Source organism: Arvicanthis niloticus, chromosome 12, assembly GCF_011762505.2.
Source record: "Arvicanthis niloticus isolate mArvNil1 chromosome 12, mArvNil1.pat.X, whole genome shotgun sequence".
Classification (NCBI taxonomy): domain Eukaryota; kingdom Metazoa; phylum Chordata; class Mammalia; order Rodentia; family Muridae; genus Arvicanthis; species Arvicanthis niloticus.
In genome coordinates this window covers 78,153,638-78,172,113 of record NC_047669.1, presented here as the reverse complement: position 1 = coordinate 78,172,113, position 18,476 = coordinate 78,153,638, and the positions used below count along the sequence as shown (strand labels likewise).

At 41.7% G+C, this 18,476-nt stretch overlaps 1 protein-coding gene across 4 annotated transcripts in view; it reads left to right on the top strand.

The window, feature by feature from the left end:
* Dscam (DS cell adhesion molecule) overlaps positions 1-18,476 on the top strand; it is a 559,889-nt gene that overhangs the window by 321,015 nt on the left and 220,398 nt on the right. For all 4 annotated transcript variants that reach the window (XM_076943217.1, XM_076943216.1, XM_076943218.1 and 1 more), the window contains exons 4-8: positions 613-759; positions 2,646-2,924; positions 6,924-7,199; positions 11,906-12,202; positions 12,942-13,217. In XM_076943217.1, the coding sequence (XP_076799332.1) occupies positions 613-759; positions 2,646-2,924; positions 6,924-7,199; positions 11,906-12,202; positions 12,942-13,217 (1,275 nt within the window). The remainder of the gene's footprint in view (positions 1-612; positions 760-2,645; positions 2,925-6,923; positions 7,200-11,905; positions 12,203-12,941; positions 13,218-18,476) is intronic.

The following is an 18,476-nucleotide window of genomic DNA, read 5'->3' as shown; positions in this document are numbered from 1 at the left end:
TTAAATTGGGGTAACCTCCAGCCATCAATTTATTTTGTTGCTACTTTATAACTGTAATTTTGATACTGCTATGAATCATAATGTAGATATCTGATACACAGGATATCTGATTTACGACCCACAAAGGGGTCTCCATCCACAGGTTAAGAGCCACTGCCCTAGAAAGTGGCTAACTTACAAAGGGCTGTCCTCTTAGAGGAAACTGACTTTCCCTCTCACAAAAGCTATCAGTCATCAATAGCACCTCAGCTGGGAGTGAAACCTTGTGCCCACTCCTCCTGTCTATACTGGGATTTGGTCACAACCGCCCTACAACTGCCCTGCTACATCCAGGGGTGGTGCTTCCTTGTGGATATCCATTGCCTCTGGCTCTTATAAGATATCTATCTGCCAGCTCTTCTGCAAGATCCCTGAGCCTTGGGAGAGGGGTGAAGAATATTCATTTCATTCTCTGCAACTTGACAGGGTGTTGGCCTCTGTGCTAATGATGTTGACTGTATAAGAAACTTTTCTGATGAGAGTTGAGAAGACAGCTAATCTACAGGTTTAACATTAAATTAGGGGTCGATTTCTAGCCTGTTCTCACAAAGCCAATGCTTTTATCTGTTTCAGGATCTAGATTTCTCATCACATCCACGGGAGCCTTGTATATTAAAGATGTACAGAACGAAGATGGGCTGTACAACTACCGCTGCATCACGCGGCACAGATACACAGGGGAGACAAGACAAAGCAACAGCGCGAGACTGTTCGTGTCAGGTAAGAGCGTGGTCTAAGGACCACATCCCTCCTGTGCCTCCCCTCTGTTAGTTCCCCAATCTTAGAAGCCTCCCTCCTCCTTCCTGAAGGAAATGTTTCAATTCTAAGGTAACAGATGCACACACAGAGAAAAGCCCCCTCTCCTTCCCTGTTCACTTTTCTGTCTCTAGGCCCAAACTTGGTGGTTGCCTGTCCTAGACTTCGATGGCAGACTATTTTATTATTATTTTCATGATGCTAGTTGTAAAGATTAAGTTTAAAAGTGGGTATAAAGAGTGAAAATTGATATCAACCTGAACAGCAAGAGCAAACTCGAGGGTGGTTCCTCAAGGCACGCTCACAGCATGACCAGGGTGGGAGAGAATGCATTGTACATGATTTGAGTGGGATTTGTAGATAGGAATGAGGAAGGGTAGCAAGGTTTCCTTAAGGGAAGAATGGAGTGAGGAAGCTGCTTCTTAAGATGAGCTATTTTTGAGACTGTAGAAGGAAGGCTGGGTCTATTGTCTATTTTTGTATTTGCTGAGGGTTTGTGGTTGAGGTCAGCTGCTTTCATTTTTGCCACCTCTGAGAACTGTACAAATACCTGGCTTTCTGGAACTCTGAGCCCAGGCTGGGCCTTGGTGTTAGGACAAGGAATCATTTTCTTTTACCAGCCTAAGTGAGATAGAATTTAACTGCAGTTTTGATTTATGTTTTCCTGTTGGCTAATGATATATACCTGTTGTCCCTAGTTATTTCTTCTTCAGATAAGCATCTGATCACTTTTAAATTGATTATTAACTGTGTTTTTAAAACATTTTAAGTGGTTTTGGTTTGTTTTTCTGGGTTTCCTTATGTATACTGGTCATTGATCCTTTATTAAACAGACAGTTGGCAAGTATTTCCTTCCAGTTAGAGAGTGTGGAGGACAAAAGTCTCCTCTCCTACTGTGAGGACGTAAATGAGAAGAGCCTCCACAAAGAGCAACATGGAAAGTCTTCACAAAGCTAAGATCAGATCTGCTGTGTGATCCAGCTCCCCCATGTTGGGTGTATAGACCCAAAGGAAGTGGCACACTGGTATATCATAGCTTAGCATGGCCATCGTGATTCCAGAACTATCTATACTAGCTTATATGTGAAATCAATTTAGGCCATTAACAGATTAAAAAAAAAAAAACAACTAGGAAAATGTGACATACCCAGTACAGTGTTCTTGAGCCATGAAGAGAAATGAGATCCCATTATTTGCAGAACCCATGGGCAGAAATAGGGGCTAGGGTGTTAAGTAAAACAAGCCAGGCAGAGAAAGGCAAGACTCTCATGTTCCCATCCATATGTGATCTTTAACAAAACCAAGCTGAACATAGATTAGTGATCAGTAGATGATTGAAAAGCAGTGGAAAAGGGCTTGAATTTGATCAGTACCAACTGCATGTGTATATTGAAATATTATATCAAACCCCTAAAGTATATACAGTTAATATCTGCTAACCAACAGTAAATAAGTATAAAATACTTAAAACAAATAAATAAATAGTATACTAAACCCCTTTATCTTGTGAACTGAATTTTGCTAATTTAACAGCTCTCTCTGACATTGTTGAGAGATGTGTAGTGTTTCCCCCCTCACCAAAACATAATCTTCTTAGCTGAGCTGATGACTCTGTCAAAGCATACTGACTCCAGATATTTCCACAAAGCAACAATCACCAGCCAGAGCTCTAACCAGGGTTCAGCCTTTTATAAGTTATGAGCAGGATAGAGTTGTCTGTCCTGTTTTAAAGATCTGTGGCAACAGTGGATAAGAGGTTCAGGATTAATGTGTAAAGCCCACACGTGGTTCTCAGTGACCACAAATACTCCCCATTCTTGGCCTTTGACAGTTTTATTTTTCTTCCACAGACCCAACAAACTCAGCCCCATCCATCCTGGACGGGTTTGACCACCGCAAAGCCATGGCGGGGCAGCGCGTGGAGCTGCCTTGCAAAGCACTTGGGCACCCCGAGCCAGACTACCGCTGGCTGAAGGACAACATGCCCCTGGAACTTTCTGGAAGGTTCCAAAAGACAGTGACTGGGCTGCTCATTGAGAACAGCCGCCCCTCAGACTCAGGCAGCTACGTGTGTGAAGTATCCAACCGATACGGCACTGCCAAGGTGATAGGCCGCCTGTACGTGAAACGTAAGTTGGATGGTAACTGGAGAAAGTGGCATTGGTCACATGGGTGGTGTCCTGAAGAAGCTAATTTCCATTGCTCCCCCACTTCTTCTGACCTCACAGCATCTTACCTATATCCAAGGTTCTCTGCTGGGGAATTACCTACATGGTTACACAGCCTGGGTTTGCCTTAAGGTTTGCATGAGGCCACAGTATTAATGCCTTTCCAAGATAGTACCACCCAGCTGTCATTCCTAATGGCCAAACTCTGAAAACAGACAGTGGAGAGGATGGTGTTGGTAACTCAGTGATAGAAGCCAGAAAAATGGTTGATCTTAGTCTCTTTCTAGAAGTTACTTTAAATTTCTCAAGGGGACTTCTATTAATAGAAACATAGGTTTAAATTATGCAGACACTAAGCTTGGGCTAGTTCCTTCCTTCCTTCTTCCCTCCCTCATTTCTTCCTTCCTTCATTTCTTCCTTTCTTTTTCTTCCTTCCTTCCTCCCTCCCTCCATCCATCCTTTCTTCCTTCCTTCATTTCTTCCTTTCTTTTTCTTCCTTCCTTCCTCCCTCCCTCCCTCCCTCCCTCCCTCCCTCCCTCCCTCATTTCTTCTTTCCTTTCTTTATTCATTCGATTTTTTACATTTATTTCTTTTGTGTGCTGAGAAAGTACTTACATGCCATAGCTCATTTGTAGACGTCAGAGGATAACCTGTAAGAATTGGTCCTCTATTTTCATCCTTGTAGATCCCAGAGCTCAAACGTGGCTGGTGAAGCTCTACAGCAAATGGCTTTAGCTGATGAGACAATTTATTGCCCCTGTACTGTTTTTTAGAGAATTTTCTTTTCATATTTCCCAAGATCTCTCTTCATTCCACCCTGGCCACAGACTTTAGGGGTGTGCAGAAGATGCTGATAACCTACTGGGGACCAGGAGGGTATAGCTGTAGAGTGTACTCAGACCTAGTCAAACATCTTCAAATTTACTCATATAGAAGCTAAAACAGAATAAATTGGCCAACATCACACCAGGAGGGTGCAACAAAACCACAGCCAGAGAAGATTTCCCTTCCTTGACAAAACCTACAATTACCTTTTAAATGTATTTTTGAACTGGAGAAATTCAGCTAAACAGGATAAACATCAAGGTTCTCACCCTTAAGACAGAAGCACTGTGTTAGCATGGTTTTTCCAAACTATCGCCTATGTGTAGAATGGCTGCTTCGATGTCAACCATAGGCTCTGCCTTCACAGTGTCTTAGGCAAATGAGTTTCAATTAAGGACTTAAATGATCATCTGGAACCATCTATGCTTTCAGAGTCCATGTGTGCAGACTAAGGTTGTTGAGCAATGGAAGAGTATCCCCCACCACTGTTGAAGAGCTATGTCTCATCTAGGTTAAACAATTTGACATCAGATGGCTAGCAGAACTGTGGCAATAGACTCCAAGCACTCTTCTGCTAACACAGTTCTCTGGGTCCTTGTTCCACACCGAAGTGACTTTATTTCTTAGGCTAGTGTTCAGGGCATCTCAATGAAACTCTGGTCATATGTCCCATTTTTTGCTTTAATATATACGGTGAATCTAAATTCCTTCAATTCCTTAGAAAATTGTCTTGTGTCAGAGTACAAGTGACCTTACTTATGTTGCCCCTCCATGTGGAGTCAGTCTCTCATGTCTAAAATTTCCCTTCTTTCCTCCTCCAGCATAAAGCATTATTTGAAGACACGTTCTTGTGCCTGTCTTCAGCTCTGACTCCCAGTGTTGTCTCGCTTCCTCTCTATCTGAAGACATTTCCCACTAGCTGTATTTTGAACAGTATCTGGGGAAAGATGCATGTTCCTACTGTTTTGCTTTTATAGCTGCAATTCTCTGCCACCTCCAGAGAAGTCCTCTGAACCTCTCACCAATCCCTCCTTCCTTTGGAAGGTTCATTCAGCCCGTGGAAGATCACATCTTCCATCCCAACTCTGTTCTTGATGGAAAGTGTTCTATTGGGTTACAGGTCCATACGCATGCCTGGCCTCTTTTAGGTGACAGGTAAGTGTAGCTATGAGCTTTATGCAAAGGGCTCAGCTGACGTTTCAACCGTATGGTGTACAAGCCCAGAATAGTGTCACCACAAACTCAGCTTGCCGAATATCATTTCTTGTTAGGAGCACCTTCCCCCTCTTACTCCTGTAAGCAAATTTTAAGTCTTGGGTTCTCATTGAGCTGTACTTTCATTGTCCCAGACAGGCCAAGTCCTGGACACTGGACCTTCCCTGCTGTCATCTACACCTTTATGAGGCTGACTCCAATATCTACCTCCACTCCTTTTACAATACCTCCTTGGTGACTACTTTTCTCCACCCCAGTGTTCATCATCATGGGACCCATCAGGTCTCCCGAAGACATATAATTGAGCCATCTACTTAGTCAGTAGTCTTCAATAATTTTTCATTTGTAGTATTGGGGTTTGAACCCAGGCTTCTTTCAGTCAACTATGCTCCCAATCTTGCTGTTAAATCTTATTTTTTGAGACAGGGTTTCAGTAAATTGCTCAGGCTAACCTTGAATTTGTGGCCCTCTTTCCAGAACCTCCTGATTGTCTGGGATTGCAGGCATGCTTTAGTTGGTTTTATCAAATTTTACTCTATGGGGCTGGGACAATAGCTCAGCAGTTGTAAGCACTAGCAAGTCTTCTAAAGGACCTTGGTTCAATTTCCAGCGCACATGGCAGCTTATATCTATAAATCTAGTTTGGGGGAAATTCAGTGTCTTCATCTGGCCTCCACTGGTACTAGGCATGCATGTGGTGCACTGACATACCTGCAGGCAACATATGCATACACATTAAAATTATTTCAAAATATTGAGGCCCACTTTATAAAGTTGTTTCAAATTGCCTTTGCAGTTTGCCTCCCACTTTTATACTTCTAAGAGTTTCTGTTGCATCCAAATCAAATCTGACACTGGCATATCTGTTTTCCATACTCTAATCCATGTGGTCCAGACTCTCTGGAACCGTCTTTCTGCTCTCTGGTCTCTGTTCTAGCCATTCTTGACATCTGAGGATTTTCTGGACCTTGCTACATATCTCTTATGTCACTTGGCCATAACAATCTTCTAGTTCTTGTAATTCACAAACATTGAGAACAGGAGACTTTGTACTCTGGGAAGCTGAGACATTGGGAACAAGGCAGATGGGGCTTGTTGGCTCTATTCATGTGTCAGGTGGATAGACACATCAACTCCTTTAATAACTATTTCATCTCCTGGCAGTGGGAATGACAACAAAATCTCCACAGAAACCTATATGGAGAGTGCTCAAGCAATACATGAGGAATATATAGTTGGGTGGTTTTTTGGCACATGCTAATTATAGTACAAAATATATGCTCATCTTTGTCTCACCAGTGACTGTAAACCTTGATACCTAATAAATGCTCTGTAGAAGTTGCTCTCTTGAGTTAAGTTTGTGGAATTGGAAATGGGAATTTCAAAGACTGGAGTTCCATCCTTGCTCCGGTGAGCAAACATATTAACATAAAACTCTGCTTATGGTCACACATCTGAACCTAGTCCTCTTCTTGGTATTATTGGCCCAAACATAGAAATGGACTAAGGCTAGGCCATCAGTGCTCCCCTGGGACAAAGCTGTCAGGGTTTATATTCTTTCTATACTCATGTTCCTGTTACTAACTAGCATATTGCATTTCTTAGTATCTTTAGATCAAAACTATCACATGTATTCTGAGGAAGAAGTGTGACCAGCATTGTGCTATTTCATATAGAGAGAGAAAGAGCCCCAGAGAAAACAGCAAGGAAAATGTTTCCAAGCAAAGTGGTACCCCAAAAAACACTGGTGTGCTATCCCCAAAACCACTTCCATGGGAGCCCCCAAACAGCAATGTGGGACCCAAATGAAGAGCCCTGGCAGTTATACCTTGGCTTCTGCAAAAGCCCAGTATGTTATTTAAACAGTATCAATACCCTGTAATGTTTTACTTTCTTTCTATCTCTTATCTAACTCCTCAGAGCCACTGAAAGCCACCATTAGTCCCAGAAAGGTTAAAAGCAGCGTGGGCAGCCAGGTCTCCTTGTCCTGCAGTGTGACAGGAAACGAAGACCAGGAACTCTCTTGGTACCGAAATGGCGAAATCCTCAACCCTGGAAAAAACGTGAGGATCACAGGACTCAACCACGCAAACCTTATAATGGATCACATGGTCAAGAGTGATGGGGGTGCCTACCAGTGCTTTGTACGCAAGGACAAGCTATCTGCTCAAGACTATGTCCAGGTGGTCCTTGAAGGTCAGTAGGGAACATTGGAGGGTACATCCCAAACAGAATCCAGTGGAGCATAGGACAGGGAGAGAGTCATGCAGACCCACTCATGGGAGAAGACAGGCCACTTCCTGTCTCTCCATGTAGTGACTCTAACCTCCCTAGGTCAGACAAGGGTGAGGCTGTGTTCTGATGAGAGAGGGTGGGGCAGTGTTAACTGAGAAGTGTGGCCTGGAATTGTATGAATGCTTCCTAGTCATATTTAAAGTTACTTGTCAAAAAGATCAGCCTTTGAACCTAGAGCCTTGGGTTCTATTACCAATTCATTATTCTCTAGATGTCTAGATGCAGCAATGCCTTGTTTAGAAGCTGTATGATGCATAAGTAGGGTATTGGTCTGGGGTCTACCTGATAGATACATTGTGGGATGTTTAGGGGCATCTCTAGCTGTAGCTCACCTGATGCCAACAGTTACCCCTCCAAGTTGTGACCACACACACATGCATACATACAACACACACACACACACACACACACACACACACAGAAATGTCTCCAGTTGATATGGGCAAATGTTTTCTGAGCTGGGAGGCATGGACAGAATTATCCCAACACCCAAGAAGAAAGTTGTAATGACCTCAATTTCAATAGAATGTTTATTTGGATGAAAATATGTCTTCTGGTTGGTGCCATTGTCTGTAGTCTGGTCAGAATGTCCCAGACTTAGGTGTGTGGAATTGCTTTGGGGTAGAATAACATGATCTGTTTGCTTTTCTTAATTGGTTACTGAGTACTCAAATCTTCAAGTCCATTCATCATCTAGGGAATGAAGCTGTGACAGGTGACATTTAAGTAAGGCATATATTTATCACCGGATAATTGAAGTGGCTCCCGCCTGTGTATTCATGTGTCTTGATGGGAATTATATCATTAACTATCATTTAAAATCCATCCATTACCAATGGGTGAAAGTGATGGAATTATTTTTTCCATAGCCCGGGGATAGAATCAGTAAAACCCATTAATACACGTAAGTTTAAATCTGCCCAACCCTAAGAGAATATAGAACCTTTAACCTCAGCTAGTTTGTAAGAAGTAGCAAGCTTAGCAGTGAGGATGCAAGCATTTCTGCAGACAGTGAGTTTCTTAATGCAGAGGAGAAATGACCTGAAGACCCCAGTGCTTGTGTTAATGCCTGACACCACTTCGCACATAATAATTAAGAGCAGAAGTAATCAATTTGCATGGATCTGGTTCTGGTAGTCAGGATGCACCCTGGTCCTCCCAGAGTCATTATTTTTAGCTTCTTGCTAAAGGAAGAGGAAAGATTACCTGTCTAGGACCCGTTACCTCGGCAACTGTCTCAGGTAACTAAGAAAACCTAAAGAGCATATTGATCATCCACAGTGATGTCAAAAAGCCTCCATTATCAGAATGACAGCTGGGCAGATTACAAAGACACTCGGGTCTCACTGGGTGAATGACGAGTACTCTCATCTCCTCAAAGCCAGTCACCTGAATAGAAAGAGATGGGTGAGGGGTGCCAAGCGTACACCCCAACTTAGTCTCATGTCAGTTTCTGTTCAGAAGAAGAAAATTCATTTTATTTTTCTTTCTTCAGAAAGGTGATGGTGCTAATGTCACAAAGGAGAGAGTGTGCATCTAGTACCTGACTCACAGCTATATCCGACCAGCACCCTGTCAGGCAGCTCCCATAGTTCCTGCCATAAGAACTGGATTAAAATAAAATTATAATAATCTTAGCCTACAGTGGACTCTCCATGGATGTTAATGGGTGGAAAAATCTGGGGGGCTTTGCCAGGAAGCTGAAATCCCTAGAACCTCAAAATGGCAGGATTATAGTTAAACCAGAATAACTGGGAAACAGAAAATGAAAACGAGGAATAAGAGGTTCAGGTTCTAGGAGTGAAGAACAGCACCTGTCTGGCAAGCTTGCAAGCACAGGAGACTGGTGATATTTAGGATAGACAAACTTAGTGTAGAAAACTGAGAAAACCCCAGAGCAAACAGAATGGTGGATGAAGGGCCAGGGAGCTAGAGACTTTCCTCTGAAGACCCTTCCAAGGCCAGGTGTCCCTGAAACTGGAAGAAAAGCAAAGTGCAGGAGCCTACAGAGCTGAGGGGCAGGGCACCCACACATCGGTGAGTGGGGCAAGAATACACGAAGGAAAGATACCAGGAGAGAGTCCCTGAGTCTTCATATAAGTCCCTTTGGAAAGCTTGGTTGACGTATGGACTGCTGTGTGGATGGACTCTAATTCTATACCTTAAAACACTAGAAATACCCAAAAGAAAGCAACACCAATTGGCAAACAAAATAAAGCAAAAGTGGACAACAGATAAAGACTTGGAGGAAACCCATGTGTCAGGATCAACAGTCAAGGAATCTTATTACACTCATTGAAATACTTTTAATGATTTAAAGGAAAATGTGGTTACAAAGAATGAACACATAAGAAAACCCAACACTTGGGAAGCTGAGATAAGGGGATCATGAGTTTGTGGCCACCATGGCTATAGAGTGAGACCTTATCTAAAAAAATGATGTATAGGATGAGTTTAAAGTTGACATATAAAAGCTGACATCTTAGAATGGGAAGTTGATTTACAATGTAAATACAAGAGGCTAAAGGAATGAAAACTAGGGTTTGGAGAGATGGCTCAGTGGTTAAGAACACTGACTGCTCTTCCAAAGGTCCTAAGTTCAATTCCCAGCAACCACATGGTGGCTCACAACCATCTGTAATGGGATCCAATGGCCTCTTCTGGTGTGTCTGAAGACAGTGACAGTGTACTCACATATATTAAATAAATAATAAAAGAAAAAGAATAGAAAACATTTATAAAAAGGAATGAAAGCTATTCAAGCTTGAGAAGAGAACAAACCTAGAGGATTCCTCTCACTAGTTTTGAAACCTCACTGTGAAGCTACATGGACCAAGGTAAATACATGGCTCAAGGAAGGGTGGCAGGTGTGATCTCAGGATGTGTCCACATATGCATAGCCAGTTGAGTTCCACGAGGATACAGGATAGTCAATAACAGGTAAAGGAAACATTTTCAATAACCAATTGTCATATGAATAAGTGTATAGGAAAGCTACTAAGGGACTCAAACATTCAGAGCTGACATAAAAATTAATTTGATATAAATTTCAGACTCAAATGTATAATGTTAAGCCATAAACATCTTAAAGAAATCCAGAATTGTTCCTGATTTAGCACTAGGACAAAAGTATAAGGGGGACCATACCTGGGAGAAACTATTTGAGATACACACACTAATGGGTGTTCTATATAGTGTATATCTGTCTGACAGATATCATGGATACTTTGTGAAGAATACCTGATAAATTGATAATTATGTTATTTTGCATATGTTTACTAACATTCCAGATATATTTTAGAAGTCAGGGCTGGAAAGACAGATCAGCTGTTTAGAACAGCTCTTGCAGAAGACCCAGGCTTAGTACCCAACACCCACATTATTATTTACCACTCCAGTTCTGGGGGATCTGACACACTCTTCTAGCCTCTAAGGACACTATACACATGTGGCATGCATACGTATATGCAGGCAAATACTTATACACATAGAGGAGAATGAATAAACCTAAAAGTTCTACAAATCCAAAACTCAAAGTCAGTCTAATTAAAGAATGGGTAAAAAACTTGAGTGACTCTCATCAAAAAAAAGACACAAAAATAATGAATCAACACTAAAAACCATAATTTTTCTTAGCGAACATGAAGCCCTAGGTTCAATCCACAGTATAAAACAAAATAAAAAACAAAGCAATCATAACTAATCAGTCCACCAACCAACCAAAAATGTCCCCATATTTCTGGTAGAAATAGACAGCATGTACTTAAACACAAGGAAGCATGAGACCGATGTGATATTTGCAACTGGCTCAAAAAAAAAAAAAAAAAAAAAAAAAAAAAAAAAAAAAAAAAAAAAAAAAGAAAAAGAAAAAGAAAAAAAAAAGAAAAGAAAAAGGAAAAAAAAGAAAAGAAAAAGAAAAGAAAAAGAAAAAAAAAAGAAAAGAAAAAAGTCCTTTAAGATTATCTCAGTCAAAATACAAAAAAATATTCTAGGTTCCTGGTAGTTAAAGATGTAATGCTGATGGACTGGTGAATTTTTTTTAAACATTTCAAAGTTCTCATCACTGAAAATAGAAATCCCAAGAGCACACCTAAGAAACAAATTTGTCTGAGGGCCTCCTCCACCTGTAAAATCTTGAGCTGGCATGAGGAAGTGAGGATTCAGGAACCCGGATGCAGAGAAGTAAAATGTGTATGAAAAAGTTAGAGCATTTCTCTCAGTCTCTGTCTTTTTTATTCTAAATGGTCCCCTGTGAGCAATCTCTACAAATAACTGAGGGGAAAATAGACAAAGCAGCTTTGGGGTGTGCAAACAACTCGTTTGTGGCTTTGGGGAGGAACATATGTGTCTTGAACTGCAGTCATGGGATCTCTCAGCGTTTAGCATGAGCTCTCGATTGCGTCATCCTTCCTTCCCATTAGACCATAAAGAAAGGGATGTCACCTTGCTTGCATTCATTCGTGTCCCCTGGAAACTGTTTTCCAAGTGCAAGGCTGTTTGGGACAGTGCTGACAAACAGTGCCCTCTCTCCTGAGCATGAACGGTGAACTTAGCAGAGGATTGTCACGTGTATGTACCACGTCCTTTTCTGTTTTGTCTCCCTGCAGATGGAACTCCCAAAATCATTTCTGCCTTTAGCGAGAAAGTGGTGAGCCCGGCAGAGCCAGTGTCCCTCGTGTGCAATGTGAAGGGTACACCCTTGCCCACGGTCACCTGGACCCTGGACGATGACCCCATCCTCAAGGGCAGCGGCCACCGCATCAGCCAAATGATCACGTCCGAGGGGAACGTGGTCAGCTACCTGAATATCTCCAGCTCCCAGGTCCGGGATGGGGGTGTCTACCGCTGCACTGCCAACAACTCGGCTGGAGTCGTCCTGTACCAGGCTCGAATAAACGTAAGAGGTGCTTGTCAAATCAGCTCCTCGAACAAACACACACAAATCATTGTAGTGGGATGGGTGCTGCATGCCCTGGGCTGAGCCTTGCAATGCGCAAAGGAGGAGCTGTTCCTCCCTCTCCCTGCCCTCTCCTTCCTACTCAGGAATGGCGCTGAACGGCGGTGTTGAAAATGGCATTTTGGTCTCTGTAGTCAGCTTGTCTACTTTCTGTCCTCTAACATCTATCCACTGAAGCTCTCCTTTCCTGGTTTATGCTCTGCATGCCCTTTCCTCCTCTGTTTCTCTTATCTCACGACTTCCATGGTAAGCCTTCACATCCATGGTACCTAACTCAAGTCTGTAGCTCACAGCCGCATAACCTTCATCTTCATCATCCGCCAGACAGAGTCAATCAGTTGCTGTTAGCCTTTTCACCAGAAGACCATAGCGGTGCAGGGTAGACTAGTTAATTATTTTTTTTAATTAGTGAATCTGTCTTTTATCTTATAATTCAAAATATTTTCATAGACGTAGCTGATGATAAGAAATTTTAACATTCATTGACTCATTTGCGAGTAGTAAGAGGAAAAATAAAACTTTTTCTTCACAGTAGAAAAATGCCAAATGCCAAGTAACTGAAACAAACAAAAAAAGGTGTGCTTACATAAAAATGATTTATTTTCACCAAAAGAAAGTGTACCCATTTTTTTTCCAATGAGATGTACCCTTAAATTATTTTCAAGAGTTTTCTTGTGTCTCTCCAGGGCCTGCAAGCATCAGACCAATGAAAAACATCACTGCGATAGCGGGGCGTGACACGTACATCCACTGCCGCGTGATTGGCTATCCGTATTACTCCATCAAGTGGTACAAGAATGCTAACCTGCTTCCTTTCAACCACCGCCAGGTGGCGTTTGAGAACAATGGGACACTGAAACTCTCAGATGTGCAGAAAGAAGTTGACGAGGGAGAGTACACGTGTAATGTGCTGGTGCAGCCACAGCTCTCCACTAGCCAGAGTGTCCACGTAACAGTGAAAGGTAACCCTGTCCCTTTACCCGCCCCACGCCGCTGCTTTCCAAGGCTGGCTTTTAAGATGGGGCCATCTCAGAATCCGGGTAGAGTTGGATAGTCATGAACACTTGAGAGATGGAAAAGGTGCTAAATGTTGTCTATACGATCCTGGGTCCTCACAGGATTCGAACTTGATGCCACTTTCTCTGATGGTTGGAGTGTTCAGAAGGTACACTGTTGGCTTGGCTATCTGATTTTCTATCAGATCGTTTTAGAACATATATCTTTCTTCCTCTGAAGACTCCATCAGTGAGCTATTTAGATCCCAAGAGGAAGAGATTTTTGACAGTAGACAAGGACTCTAAGTCTGAGTTCTCATCTTGAGTGGACAGAAGAGCTATGGTTAACAGCAATCCAGTCTTTCTGAGTAAGTTGGCCATTGCCTCATGTACATATACAATCCTGGCTTCCAACTACCAGGATAATCTCTGAGGTTTTGGCAATACAACCTCAAAGTCCTTTGCCCACAACAAGCAATGAATTGTTGGGTCCACCAAGGACACACAGCAGATTCTTTGGGAGCCATTTTTTTTCTTCTCAAATCAGTCTCCTCAGTGAAGAATAAAATGAATGTTTTGCATCAATGTAATATACTTTACATGCAATACACCATAAAGAAGGTTCTGATGTGTTTTAAAACAGTTTGCAGATGGTGTGAAATACCCTCCAGGCTGAGCTGCCTCTCTAAGCTGTCAAGACTTCTCCCAGTATGCTAGGAATTGTCTTTTAGTGTCCCAGTAGCAAAGCTATGAACATTTCACATGGATCTTTCCAACCTCCTTTACCTCAAAACATATCAGATTTACTTTTATTCTAAAATAAAAATCTAAAAATACATCTAATCATGCAAAATGTTCCTTCATTATGAAATAAGTCATGCTATTGGATACTTGTATCTAGGCATTTTTAATCTTTCTCAAATTGTTCCATGCCTTAATTTTCCTGAAATGATTATAAATCTTTGTTTAAACCTTGATGACACAAGGTCCTTTGCTGGTGCTGTTCCATCACTTGTGAGGCATCTGTGTCCTGCTGGGCACCAACCCTGAGCACTGGATGTGATAGTGACTGAGATTGTGAGCTTGCCTTTGAGCTCTCCTCCTCAGGAGAGACAGAATCAAACAAGATACATAATCAGTCACTAGACACCTGAGCATGTGATGACGGTGCAGAAAATTAAGTCACAGCAGCATCGTAGGGGAGTGTTGCCATGGAGACTTGGAAGCCACATTACTGAATGTTTTTACTTTGCTGTCTTAAGATGCACCACACCTTTAGAGGCATGCTGCACCCACATACCATCTTTTGATTGGCTGAGCAGATGACTGGCTCATTGAGGTGTGAGGCTTTTTTGGATATTAACACAATTCGTCATACAACATCGAAGCATCACATAATTAGTATCACATGATTTCTTGGGCACTGGAACTTGAGTTTTGTTATTTGTGGCATCATCAATTGTGATCCCAAGAGTTGACAACTTCCCTTTTCTTTCTTCCAACATTGGCTGCCAGATACACATGTCTCCGTGGCTATCATTTTAGGGAGCCATTCTGAGTAGAAGAAGTTTTCACGAGCAAAGCAGCTAGGGGCTTGAACTCCCACAGCCTTGGTGCTCTCCCTGGGGATGACTGTCCTCTCACACTACTTGGAACTCTGGCCATTTTTCCAACAAGCAATCAAACAAAACCAACTTAGATCCAGAAACAAAGCCATAGGGCACATGGTAGGGACCCTTGGTGACACTGTTGAGTCTCAGTGTCACTGCTTTAGTTCATACTGAGGCCCCAGTGTCTCATCCACCACAGTGATGGCAACAGTGCAAATAAGGCAGAGAGACAGGAAGCTAACATCTCATCATTGTAATGGAAGAGGCTTTCTTCTTGTGAACACCTTCACATGTGCACAATTATCACCAGGGATCTGTAAGCTACATTTGAAAATGCTTAAAATCACTTATAATGTAGCTAGCTACTAATTACCCATCCTATGGTTAAGTTCTAATGATTGATCTAATGATTGATCATTATGAAGTTAGGTCTAACCTTCTCATTGGTCTTTGATTGCCACTAAGATATTTTCTTCAAGAGCACCTGGTGGAAACATGACCGTTTAGATATAAACAGATATAAATATTTTAATACTAAATTTCAGATACACAAATTTAAACAAGGGCCAATGAACAAATAACTTTTAGTCTTAAAGACTGCACATACACACATAGACATTCACATAAGTACACAGAGGTACAAACATACAAAGGCACATAGACAGACACACAGAAATACATATACACAAAGACACACAAATACACAGAGACATATACACAGACAGACACACACAAACACACACACAGGATTTCCCTGGGAAATAGGGTCTGACTCAATCAATTCCTATAAAAGCAAGCCATTTCTTATCTTGTTTGAAGGATACTCATCCAAGACATTGAATATTTAGCTGTATAAGTAGTCATACACATGCATGTTATGTGCATGTGTACATGTGTGTATACATACATGTATGTATGCATATATATTTAGAGGACATTAGGGAAAAGAATATTTTTCACTATATATTTTTTTTAAATAATAGTTATGGCCCTTGAGCTTATTTTGTCACATATGTCTGATTTGGGAGGAAAAATCCCTCAACAACTGATTCAAACAACCTATCAATTACTGATCGTGACTAATGCTAAGTTGTTTTGAAATATGGTCAACACTTAGTAGTGGGGTTGTACCGGCTTCCAATGCACGGGCAGAAGGAAAGATCAGGACTCTTAATTAATCTTGTTCAGTTTTACATGTAGCACATCTCAAAGCATTTTCTTCCCCTGAGTCAGTACCTTCCTGGACCTGAATGCTGCCTGACTGAGTGTTCTAATTGCTATAGACCAACAGTGCCAAGAAAGTTAATTGCCTGCTAGATTTAAAAAAAAAAAAATGTCACCTTCTATTTATATTGATATAAAGCTTCATAGTTTACAAAACACTTTCCTATGTGCCATCTTAATTAATGCTCACAGTGACTCTGTCATGGAGTTGAAACATAATCAGAGGATCAGAAGAAAAGAAAGGAGTGTAGCCAAGGCTGTCAACTCCAGCACAACCCATGGTTGGTCTTTCTGTAGTCACTCATGCTGAGTGGGGAAGTCGGGATTGGAGCAGGGAGCAATGAAGTCAAAGTATCTATGAAGGAGCTACCATAAAAGCCAAGAATGTTGCTTTCTAAAAAACAAAGAACCTGAAATCCTGGCACTAAAGAGGCTGAGGCAGGAAGTTGGGGCTGTGAGTCAAAGGCCAGCCTGGTTTATAAAGTGAGACCCTGTTTCAAAACAACAGTGACGAAAACTGGGTGAAAACAAACTGGGGCCTGACCTGAGATGAAATTAAATTATAGTGGAGACATAATTAGTAAATAAATAGGTCATCATTTGCTGTGCAAACATGAGGACCTGAGTTTGAATCCCTGGCACCCATGTAAGTATCTGGGCATAGGGGCACACACCAATAATACAGGGTAGAAACAGGAGGATCATTGGGACTTGCTGCCTGTCCACATTGCTCCACGTTTGCCGAGAGAGAGATTGTCTCAAGGGAATAAGATATAAAATGATAGAGTGAGACACTTGACATATTCTGGCTTCCTCATGCACACACATGTGCACATATACCATGTAGACATCACACACACACACACACACACACACACTCACACATACACACAACTCACTTTCACTGTCAACAGTACCGAGCCTGGTATGGTAGTAAATTTTTATCATTGCAACACTTAGGAGGCAGGAGCATTGAGATATAGAGGTCAAGACCAGCCTGGGCTGCATAACAAGACTCTGCTTTTAAAAGCAAAACAGTGCTGAGAGTAGATCTTCACCCTTCCATCTACTTATTGGTAAGCAGCTGGGATGTCACCTTCTAATGGTGACATTCTTTAAGACCTCCTGGCAACTCTGGTCATGTGTCTCTGGCCCAGAAATACCCTTAGCAGGTTGTCCTCAAGATCTATGATAGTACTCTTTGGTTTGTGGGAAATGTAAATAAATAAAATATCCAATAAAGAAACAGATCTCTGACAGTTGCTCATTTGCTGTCCCACCCTGAACGTCATCAACTGCCACAAGTGTCCAGACTCCGCTCTGTTGACCTGAAACTCTTCTCTCTATGGCTGCCACCACCTTCTGCAGTTTGCTATCTCTCTAGTTTCTAGAGAGACTCATGGTATCTTTTACACAAAGCCTAGCATTTCCAGGTTATTTTATGCTTTCAGTCCTGTCTGCAGAGGTCATTTGTGTGTAACCAAAAAATAATATCTGTTAAGTGTCTTCATTGATTTCCCAACAGCTACTTAGGGAATGTATAATTTCTCTTATAACCAATAGAGAAGAAACAGTGAGGGACAGCAACATGCAGGTTACACATTCAATGCGTGTCCTGTGGTAACTTAGTGTCACAAGCGGGGATTTACATTTGCCTTTAAGTCAGTACTATGGTGGGGTCTAAGAAGGCCCCAGCATGATGGGGTTGTCACGATCCCATTCTCTAACTCCACAGGGGAAGGTTTCTCCTAAAGGCTGCTTTCCTGCCCATTCTCCGCCTCTGTTCTAGGAGAGAAAGCAGATGTCTTTCAGGGGAACACATGATTGAATGTTTCATTAAAATCGTCTCCAAGTCCTTTCCCTTAGATAGAGACAAAGGAAACAACATACACTATTCACTATCGTGTCAAAACACACAGGTCTTCAATTCAGTGGAAATTTGTTAATGTAGGAGTAATGTGTTTCAATATTTGGTATGCTTGCTGAACAGAACTTTTAAGGAAGCAGTTAGTGATGAGAAAGGAAGACATTAAATGAGTAAAATTATGTTTTTCTTGTAAAAGCTATAATTAATTTCTGCAAATATGTACATACACATATATGTGTATACACATGCCTACATTCATGTGTTCACATACACTCTGGGAAACATTCATATAGTACTGATCATCATGTTCAGGTGAGGATATATTTTTTTTTGTTTTTTGAAGATTTATTTTACTCTTAATTGTATATGTGTGTGCATCTGTGTGCATGCCTCTGTGTGTATGTTTATGTGTGTGTGTGTGTTTGTGTGTGTGTGTGTTTGCATTTGAATGTGAGTGCCAACTAAGGCTGGGGCCTCAAATTCCCCTGGAGCTGGGAGTTGCAGGCAATTGTGAACCATCTGGCA